The sequence below is a fragment of the Pristiophorus japonicus genome, unplaced genomic scaffold, assembly GCF_044704955.1.
Source record: "Pristiophorus japonicus isolate sPriJap1 unplaced genomic scaffold, sPriJap1.hap1 HAP1_SCAFFOLD_37, whole genome shotgun sequence".
In the NCBI taxonomy this organism is placed as follows: domain Eukaryota; kingdom Metazoa; phylum Chordata; class Chondrichthyes; family Pristiophoridae; genus Pristiophorus; species Pristiophorus japonicus.
The window spans coordinates 3,183,539-3,194,307 of record NW_027253543.1 but is presented as its reverse complement, the minus strand read 5'-3'; the positions used below and the strand labels follow the sequence as shown (position 1 = coordinate 3,194,307).

Sequence of the window (10,769 nt, the reverse complement as noted above, 5' to 3'; positions counted from 1 at the left end):
TCCTGTTAAATCTAAGGAAGAGGCATATAAATTGGCGAGAATAACCAGTAAACCTGAGGACAGGGTGTAATTTAGAATTCATCAGAGGACAAAGGGTTTAATTAGGGGTATTACAATAGTGCATGAGAGGAAGCTTGCTTGGAATATAAAAACTGACTGCAAAAGCTTCTATAGATGCGTGGAGAGAAAAAAGATTAGTGACGACCAACGTAGGTCTTTTGCAGACAGAATCAGATGAAGTTATAATGGGGAACAAAGAAATGACAGAGCAATTGAAAAAAAACTTTCGATCTGTCTCGACTAACGAAGACGGAAATAACCTTCCAGAAATACTAGTGCTTCGAGGGTCCATTGAAAAGGAGGAAGGAAAGGAAATCCTTATTAGTCAGAAAATTATGTTCGGGAATTTGACAGGATTGAAGGTCGATAAATCACGAGGGCCTGATAGGCTGTATCCCAGAGTAATAAAGGAGGTGGCACTCGAAATAGTGGATGCATTGGTGATCATTTTTCAATATTCCATTGACTCTGGATCAGTTCCTATGAATTGGAGGGTAGCTAATGCAACACCACTTTTTAAAATAGGAGGGAGAGAAAAAACGTGAAATTATAGATCGGTTTGGCAAACATCGGTGGTGGGGAAAATGTTGGAATCAATTATTAATGATGAAATAGCAGCCGTTTTGGAAACAGTGGCTGGAACGGTCCCAGTCAGCATGGATTTATGAAAGGGAAATCATGCTTGACAAATCTTCTAGAGTGTTTTTAGGATGTAACTAGTAGAGTGGAAAAGGGAGAACCAGTGAATGTGGTGTATTTAAACTTTCAAAAGGATTTTGACAAGGTCCCACACAAGAAACTATCGTGTAAAATTAAATCACATTTTATTGGGGGTAATGTATTGGCGTGGATAGAGAACTAGTTGGCAGACAGGAAGGAGCGAGTCAGAATAAACGGGTCCTTTTCAGAAATGCAGGCAGTGCCCAGTGGGGTGCCGGAGGATTCAGTGCTGGGACACCAGCCTTTTACAATGTAAATCAATGATTGAGATGAAGGAATGGAATGGAATATCTCCAAGTTTGCAGATGACACTAAGCTGGGTGGCGCTGTGAGCTGTCAGGATGATGCGAGAGACTGCAGGGAGACTTGGACAGGTTAATTGAATGGGCAAATGCATGGCAGATGCAGTATAATGTGGATAAATGTGAGGTTATCCACTTCCGTGGCAAAAACAGGAAGACGGAATATTATCTGAATGGTGACAGATTAGAAAAAGGGGAGGTGGAACGAGACCTGCGTGTCATGGTACATCAGTCATTGAGATTTGGCATGCAGGTACAGCAGCCGGTGAAGAGGAAAATGGCATGTTGGCCTTCAAAGCGAGGGGATTTGAGTATAGGAGCAGGAAGATCTTATTGCAGTTGTACAGGGCCTTGTTGAGGACACACCTGGAATATTGTGTTCAGTTTTGGTCTCCTATCTTAGCAAGGATTTTCTTGCTTTTGAGGGAGTACAGCGAAAGTTCACCAGATTGATTCACGCGATTGCAGGACTGACATATAAGGATCAACTGGGCTTGTATCCACTGGAGTTTTGAAGAATAGGAACACAGAAACATAGAATTTAGAAAATAGGTGCAGGACTAGGCCATTCGGCCCTTCGAGCCTGCACCGCCATTCAATAAGTTCATGGCTGAACATGCAATTTCAGTACCACAGTCCTGTTTTCTCACCATACCCCTTGATCCCCCGAGTAGTAAGGACTCCATCGAACTCCTTTTTGAATATATTTAGTGAATTGGCATTAACAACATTCTGTGGTGGAGAATTCACAGGTTCACCACTCTCTGGGTGAAGACGTTTCTCCTCATCTCGGTCCTAAATGGCTTAGCCCTTATACTTAGACTGTGACCCCTGGTCCTGGACTGCCCCAACATTCGGAACATTTTTCCTGCATCTAACCTGTCTAAACCCATCAGAATTTTAAACATTTCGATGAGGTCCCCTCTCATTCTTCTGAACTCCAGTGAATACAAGCCCAGTTGTTCCAGTCTTTCTTGATATGTCAGTCCTGCCATCCCGGGAATCAGTCTGGTGAACCTTCGCTACACTCCCTCAATAGCAAGAATGTCCTTCTTCAAGTTAGGAGACTAAAACTATACACAATACTCCAGGTGTGGCCTCATCAAGGCCCTGTATAACTGTAGTAACACATCCCTGCCCCTGTACTCAAATCCCCTCGATTTGAAGGCCAACATGCCATTTGAATTCTTAACCGCCTGCTGTACCGGCATGCCAACCTTCAATGAATGATGCACCAAGACACCCCGGTCTCGTTGCAGCTCTCCTTTTCCTAATCTGTCACCATTCAGATAATAGTCTGTCTCTCTGTTTTTACCACCAAAGTGGATAAACTCACATTTATGCACATTATACCTCATCTGCCATGCATTTGCCCACTCACCTAAACTATCCAAGTCACTCTGCAGCCTCATTGCATCCTTCTCGCAGCTCATACTGCCAACCAACTTTGTGTCATCCGCAAATTTGGAGATACTACATTTAATCATCTCGTCGACATCATTAATGTACAATGTAAACAGCTGAGGCCCCAGCACAGAACCTTGCGGTACACCACTAGTCACTGCCTGCCATTCTGAAAAGTACCTATTTACACCGACTCTTTGCATCCTGTCTGACAACCAGTTCTCAATCCATGTCAGCACACCACACCAAATCCCATGTGCTTTAACTTTGCACATTAATCTCTTGTGAGGGACCTTGTAGAAAGTCATCTGAAAGTCCAAATACACCACATCAATTGGTTCTCCCTTGCCCACTCTACTGGAAACATCCTCAAAAAATTCCAGAAGTTTTGTCAACCATGATTTCTCTTTCACAAATCCATGCTAAACTTGGACCTATCATGTCACCTCTTTCCAAATGCGCTGCTATGACATCCTTAATAATTGAATCCTTCATTTTACCCACGACTGAGGCCTGACTGACCGGTTGATAATTCCCTGTATTCTCTCTCCCTCCTTTTTTTAAAAGTGGGGTTACATTGGCTACCCTCCACTCGATCGGAACTGATCCAGAGTCTGGCGAATATTGGAAAATGACTGTCAATGCATCCGCTATTTCCAAGGCCACCTCCATAAGCACTCTGGGATGAAGTCCATCAGGTCCTGTGCAGTTATCGGAATACAGTCCAGTCCACGGGGATTACCGACCTGTCGCATGGGGATCAAACCCCTGTCCCACAGGGATCACAGTCGAGTCCCACAGTGGTCGCAGTCCAGTCCAGTCCCACAGGGATCACAGTCCAGTCCAACACGGATCACAGTCCTGTCCCACATGGATCACAATCCAGTTCCACAGGGATCACAGTGCAGTCCCATAGGGATCACAGTCCAATCCCACAGGGGTCAAAGTCCAGTACCACGGTTGTCACAGTCCAGTCCCACAGGGATCACAGTCCAGTCCCACAGGGGTCACAGTCAAGTCGCACAGGAATCACAATCCAGTCCCACAGAGATTACAGTCCAGTCCCACAGGTATCACAGTCCAGTCCCACAGGGATCACAGTCCAGTTCCACAGGGATCACAGTGCAGTCCCATAGCGATAACAGTCCAATCCCACAGGGGTCAAAGTCCAGTACCACAGGTGTCACAGTCCAGTCGCACAGGGATCACAGTCCAGTCCGACAGGGGTCACAGTCAAGTCCCACAGGAATCACAATCCAGTCCCACAGAGATTACAGTCCAGTCCCACAAGGATCACAGTCCAGTCCCACAGGAATCACAGTCCAGTCACACGGGGATGACAGACCAGTCCACAGGGATCGCAGGCGAGTCCCACAGGGATCACAGTCCAGTCCCACAGCGGTCGCATTTCAGTCTCACAGGGGTCAAACTCCGGTCCCACAGGGATCACAGTCCAGTCCAACAGGGATCACAGTCCAGTCCCAAAGTGACCATAGTCCAGTCCCCCAGGGATCACAGTCCAGTCCCACAGGGATCACAGCCCTGTCCCACAGGGATCACAGTCCAGTCCCACAGGGATCACGGTCCTGTCCCAAAGGGACCACAGTCCAGTCGCACAAGGATCACTGTCCTGTCACACAGGGATCACAGTCAAGTCCCACAGGGATCACAGTCCAGTCCCATAGGGATCACAGTCCAATCCCACAGAGGTCGCAGTACAGTCCCACAGGATTCACAGTCCAGTCTCACAGGGTTCACAGTCCAGTCCCACAGGGGTCACAGTCCAGTCCCACAGGGATTACAGTCCAATCCCACAGAGGTCACAATTCAGTCGCACAGGGATCACAGTCCAGTCCCACAGAGATCACAGTCCAGTCCCACAGGGATCACAGTCCTGTCCCACAGGGATAACAGTCCAGTCCCACAGGGATCACAACCCTTTCCCACACGGATCACAGTCCCATCCAACAGGGTTCAAAGCCCTGTCCCACAAGGATCATAGTCCAGTCGCACAAGGATCACAGTCCTGTCTCACAGGGATCACATTCCAGTCCCACAGGGATCACAGTCCAGTCCCAACAGGTGTCACGTTCCTGTCCCACAGGGATCACAGTCCAGTCCCACAGGGATCACAGTCGAGTCCCACAGGGATAACAGTCCAGTCCCACAGGGGTCACAGTGCGGTCCCACAGAGATCACAGTCCAATCCCACAGGGTTCACAGTCCAGTCCCACAGGGATCACAGTCCAGTCCCACAGGGGTCACAGTCCTGTCACACAGGGATCACAGTACAGTCCCAAAGGGATCACAGTCCAGTCCCGCAGGGATCACAGTCCTGTCGCACAGGGATCACAGTCCAGTCCCACAGGGATCTCAGTCCAGTCCCACAGGCGTCACAGTCCAGTCCCACAGGGATCACAGTCCAGTCCCACAGGTGTCACAGTCCAGTCCCACAGGGATCACAGTGACGTCCGACAGGGATCACAGTCCAGTCCCACAGGGAACACAGTGCAATCCACAGGGGTCACAGTCCACTCCCACAGGGGTCACAGTCCGGACCCTCAGGGACTACAGTCCAGTCCCACATTGGTCACAGTCCAGACACTCAGGGAGAACAGTCCAGTCCCACATGTATCACAGTCCAGTCCCACAGGGATCAAAGTGAAGTCCCACAGGGTCACAGTCCCCGCCCACATAGATCACCGTCCAGCTCCACAGGGATCACAGTCCAGACCCACAGGGATCACAGAACAAACCCACAGGTATCACAGTCCAGTCCATCAGAGATCACAGTCCAGTCCCACAAGGATCACAGTCAAGTCCCACAGAGATCAAAGTCCAGTCCCACAGGGGTCACAGTCCATTCCCACATGGATCACAGTACATCCCACATAGATCACAGTCCAGTCCCGCAGAGGTCACAGTCCAATCCCAAAGGGGTCACAGTACAGTCCCACAGGGATCACAGTCCAGTTCCACAGAGATCACAGTCCAGTTCCACAGTGGTCACAATCCAGTCCCACAGGGGTCACAGTCCTGTCATAGAAACATGGAAACATAGAAAATAGGTGCAGGATTTGGCCATCCGGCCCTTCGATCCTGCACCGCCATTCAATAAGTTCATGGCTGAACATGCAACTTCAGTACCCCATTCCTGCTTTCTCGCCATGCCGCTTGATTCCCCGAGTGGGAAGGACGACATCTAACTCCTTTTTGAATGTATTTAGTGAATTAGCCTCAATAACATCTGTGGTAGATAATAGCACAGGTTCTCCACTCTCTGGTTGAAGAGGTTTCTCCACATCTCCAAATGGCTTACCCCTATCCTTCGACTGTAACCCCTGGTTCTGGACTTCCCAACATTGGGAACATTCTTCCTGCATCTAACCTGTCTGAACCCGTCAGAATATTATACGTTTGTATGTACTCAGTGTGGGTCACTATTTCTTGTACTTCCGCTTCTGAGGCGTAACCTCGGAATCGAGGATGCCTCGATTCCACACTACAAATTAGTTCCCTGACTGCTGAAAAGTCCAATGCTTGACCTGCGTTCTCTGTCACAGGTGGGGCAGACCGTGGTTGAACGAACGGAAGTGTTGGGTGCTTGGTTTGGTGCGCGCTCCTTCTGCTATCTACGCCTGGCTTCAGCTTGCTCTGGGCAATAAGACTCGAGGTGCTCTGCACCATGCGGATGCTTTTCCTCCAATTTGTGCTGGTTTGAGCCAGGGGATTGCTAGGTGTCGGTGGGGACGTTACAATTATTCAAGGAGGTTTTGAGTGTGTCATTGTGCGTTTCCTCTGCCCACCGGTGGCTCGTTTGCAATAACGAATCACCGAGTAGAGCGTTGGCTTTTTGAATCTCATGTCAGGCACACCAACGATGTGGCCGGACGACAGAGCTGAACGACTGTTGTTAATGCTTCGATGCTGGGGATGTTGGCCTAACCGAGAACACTAACGTTGGTGCACCACTCCGGCCAATTAATTTAGAGGAAATTACGGAGGCAGCGTTGGTACTTCTCTAGTGCTTTGAGGTGCCTGCTGTAAATATTCCATGTCTCTGAAGCAGATAGGAGGGCGGGTATCAGTCCTGCCTTGTGGACCATGAGTTTGGTCCGGGGTGTGAGGTCCTGGTCTTCAATCACTTGCTTCCTCAGGCATCCGAAGGCTGTACTGGCACACTGAAAGCAGTTTTGGACTTTGCCATCAAAGTCTGCCCTTGTTAACAGTAGGCTCCCGAGGTGTGGAAAATGGTCCACATTGTACAGTGTATAGCCCAGTAATCCCGAGTTCACCTAAAGCGGATGGCGAGTTTCCCTGCGCCTATCCCCGCTAATACATTCTGAGTGCCCCATTTACGATTTAATTCACTCGCCATTCACACTTGAAGTCCTCTCGCCCTCACCGGGTTTGGGCTGGGAATGAAAACCCTTGCAGGTTGCTGATCCTGATCCTGACCCCAGTGCACTACCCCTGCTGAAAATACAAGTGCTGGACCTCTGGTCTGAACAATGTTCCATCTCCACACTCCAATGGTATCGGTATGGGAGCTCAGATGGTTCCTAGCTATGCTGCCTTTTCTTGGGATACAAGGAACCTTCGCTGTTCCAATTCTACTCCGGTCCCCTCCTTCAAATATTATACATGTACATTGATGACTGTGTTCGCGCAATTTCCTTTTCTTGCCATGAACTGGAAAATGTCCTGTATCGCACAAAGTCATGATCACACATCACCTTACCCCGATGCTCTCTGTCCTACATTGGCTCCCGGTAAAAGAACCCCACGATTTTGAAAATTTGCATCCTTGTTTACAAATCTCTCCATGGCCTTGCACCTCAGTACCACTGTACTCTTTTTTAGCGTCACAACCCCTCAAGATATCTCTGCTCTTCAAATGCTTCCCTCTCGAACATCCCTCATTATACTGCTGAACCATCGGTGGCATTACCTTCAGTTGTTTGGGCCCTCAACTCTGGAATCCCTCCCTGAACATCTAAGCTTCTCTAACCATCTTTCCATTTTAAAGACGCTCCTTAAAATCAACCCTTTTAGCAAGCTTTTGGTCATATGCCTTAATATCTTCTTTTTTGTCTCGTTGTCATATGAATCTGTGTTGTCCTGTTAAAACTGCTTTGAAGCACCTTGGGACGGTTAACTAGTTTAAACGTGCGATATAAATAAAAGTTATTGTTATTATTATTTATAATAATATTAATTATTATAAATATTATTATTAATAATAATTATTATAATTATAATTATGTGATCAAATTTGCTTTAAATTTGCGACACACTCTCTCCTTCTCATGCTCCGTCTATTACTCCCTTCCCTTCCTCAACATCTCTAAGTCCATTTCCGAAGATTGGCTCTCGACCAATGTCAACCACAAAGCGGCCGACTCTGACAGCAAACTTGATTATATGACTTCTCACCCAGCTTGCTGGACGGATTCTATTATAGTCGACAAATGTTGCTGCCTGCGTTTCATTTGTTCCGATGAAGCCACCTCCCACACAAGTGCTTACAACATGTCTTCCTTTTTCTGAGCTGAGGATACCCATCCTCTGTGGTCATGATCCTGTGAGCCTGTAACCTAGCGTGGAGTGGGTAGGAGAGGAGGGGCGAAGCAGAGTCATGGAGACAGTGAAAAGTTGTGTCAATACCTCGGGCTGAGAGGCTACAGTGGTGGGATGGTTCCCCGGTCCCCCACACCCTCTGGTTGATTATCCTTGCTCCCCCCCCACCCCCCCCCCCCGTCCCACCGCCCCACTCTGTAATCCTGCTCTATCCACTTACATCTCCTCTGGACTAATTTCCTGTTCCTTTAGTTGTCCCATTTGTCTTCCACCATCATCCCTTTTCTCGTTGAATCACTCCGTCCCATCAAAGACATTCAACTTTGTTCTTTCCACTTCCTACCACAACTTTATCTGCCTCTAACATTGCCTTAAAACTGTTCATCTCTCGCGGATTCCAGTATTGAAGAAAGGTTATCACCTGAAACGTTAACTCTGTTTCTCTCTCCACAGATGCTGCCTGGCATACTGAGTGTTTTTAGCGTACTCTGTATTTTATCAGATTTACAACCGTTTGTATGGGGGTAGTCTAAGCAGAGGGAGAGAGAGAGAGAGCGTGTGGAGCCTTGGGGAAGGAACACCTGCAGCTCCTGGCCCACAACCGGGGCTGTGAAGGCACTTCCATTGTTCCTGAAGCTGTCCTCGGCTCACTTTAGCTGCCGTGTATCCCGAAGCCTGGGAAACACAGCCGACCACAGTTAAACCCGTAAAATAAGTTAAACTCGTAAAATAGTTTAAATCTGAAGCTACCATCCGCATTAGTACATTTAGATTGCCACCCGCCCGCTGGGATTGCTCGGTTCCTTCCCACTGCCCCGTCGCTGCTAAACTCGGAAGCAGTGGCTTGGAGGTAGGTTGGGTGACAGAAACCTAAAAACATAGAAAATAGGTGCAGGATTAGGCCATTCGACCTTTTGAGCCTGCACCGCCATTCAATGAGTTCATGGGTGAATATGCAACTTCAGTATCCCATCCTGCTTTCTCGCCATACCTCTTGTTACCCCCAGTCGTAAGGACTGCATCTAACTCCTTTTTGAATATATTTAGTGAATTCGCCTTTCTGTGGTAGAGAATTTCACAGGTTCACCACTCTCTGGATGAAGAAGTGTCTCCTCATCTCGGTCCTAAATGGCTTACCCCTTATCCTTAGACAGTGACCCCTAGTTCTGGACTTCCCCAACATTGGTCACATTCATCCTGCATCTAACCTGTCTAAACCCGTCAGAATTTTATATGTTTCTATTAGATCCCCTCTCATTCTTATGAACTCAAATGAATACAAGCCGAGTTGATCCAGTCTTTCTTGATAGGTCAGTCCCGCCATCCCGGGAATCAGTCTGGTGAACCTTCGCTGCACTCGCTCAATAGCAAGAATGTCCTTCCTCACGTTAGGACTCGACACAATACTCCCGGTTTGGATGATGTACTTTACATGTTGACCCCTGACCCGACGTCCACCCGGCCGTTTTTGAGCTAAATGACAGGTCTTACTGTCTGGGCTCAGTCACCGAGAATGTGTGACCAATAATTGACCGTCTCTTTTCCATTCTGCTTATTACAGTGAATTTAGTGGCGATTGTGATCCTATCCCGGGGAAAGTGCGGACTGTCCACCAGCACCACTCGCTACCTGGTGGCCATGGTAGCGGCGGATCTACTGGTGGTCATCACTGAGGTGATACTGTACCGGATCAGTTGGTATTATTTCCCGTGGTCTTTGCTGCATATCACCCCTGTGTGTACTGTTGTGTATGTCCTGGCCCGTGCAGCCACAGACTGTTCTGTCTGGTTCACCGTCACTTTCACCTTTGATCGATTTGTGGCCGTTTGTTGGCAGAAGCTGAAAACCAAATATTGCACCGGGAGAACTGCGGCTGTGGTTCTGGCCACAAGCTGCATTCTGCTCTGTTCAAAAACCATTCCCTTCTACTTTACAATTGAACCTGTATATATAATCGACAATGTTCACTGGTACTGTTCCACAATGCCAGCATATTTTACTGAGCCCGTATGGGTGGGATTTGACTGGTTTGATACGGTTTTAAACCCACTGCTCCCATTCGCTGTTATTTTGTTGCTCAACGCTCTGACAGTCAGACACATTTTAGTGGCCAGTCGAGTCCGTAAAGGACTGAGGGGTGATAGCAAGGGGGAGAAGGGCAGTGACCCCGAGATGGAGAGCAGGAGGAAGTCTGTCATTTTACTCTTCACCATATCCGGCAGCTTCATACTGCTGTGGCTGGTATATGTTATAGATTTCTTTTATTATAGCATTACAGGAATAATTCCCAGTGATTACAGTGATTCTTTATATAAATTTACACAGGTCGGATTCATACTGCAGAATATAAGTTGCTGCACAAACACATTTATTTGCGGGGTGACCCAGTCCAAGTTCAGAGAGCAGTTGAAGAGTGCAGTGAAATATCCGGTTACCTCAATTTTACAATTAATTAATAAACAGAACGACTGATCGCTGTCCAGAGGCGGGACCCTGTGTTTGCAGTCCAGGAATTTAATATTTAGTAGCAGAATTCCTTCCATTGAATTACACCAGCAATGGCTGGTGATCTGATCATACAGCCAGCGGTGGGGCAAGCACTCTGTGTCGGACACGGTAATATTTCTGATTGAAAATTCCTACTTGGTCTTTTGGGAAAGTACCACACGAGCATTCTCTCTGAACTCTTCTGCATAGCTTCAC

At 47.8% G+C, this 10,769-nt stretch overlaps 1 protein-coding gene across 1 annotated transcript; it reads left to right on the top strand.

Moving 5' to 3' along the window:
• Positions 1-7,054: 7,054 nt before the first annotated feature.
• LOC139250313 (probable G-protein coupled receptor 139) lies at positions 7,055-10,538 on the top strand. The gene is made up of 2 exons (XM_070872802.1): positions 7,055-7,076; positions 9,625-10,538. The coding sequence occupies exons 1-2, from the start codon at positions 7,055-7,057 to the stop codon at positions 10,536-10,538; spliced, it is 936 nt and encodes a 311-aa protein (XP_070728903.1).
• The last annotated feature ends 231 nt before the right edge of the window (positions 10,539-10,769 follow it).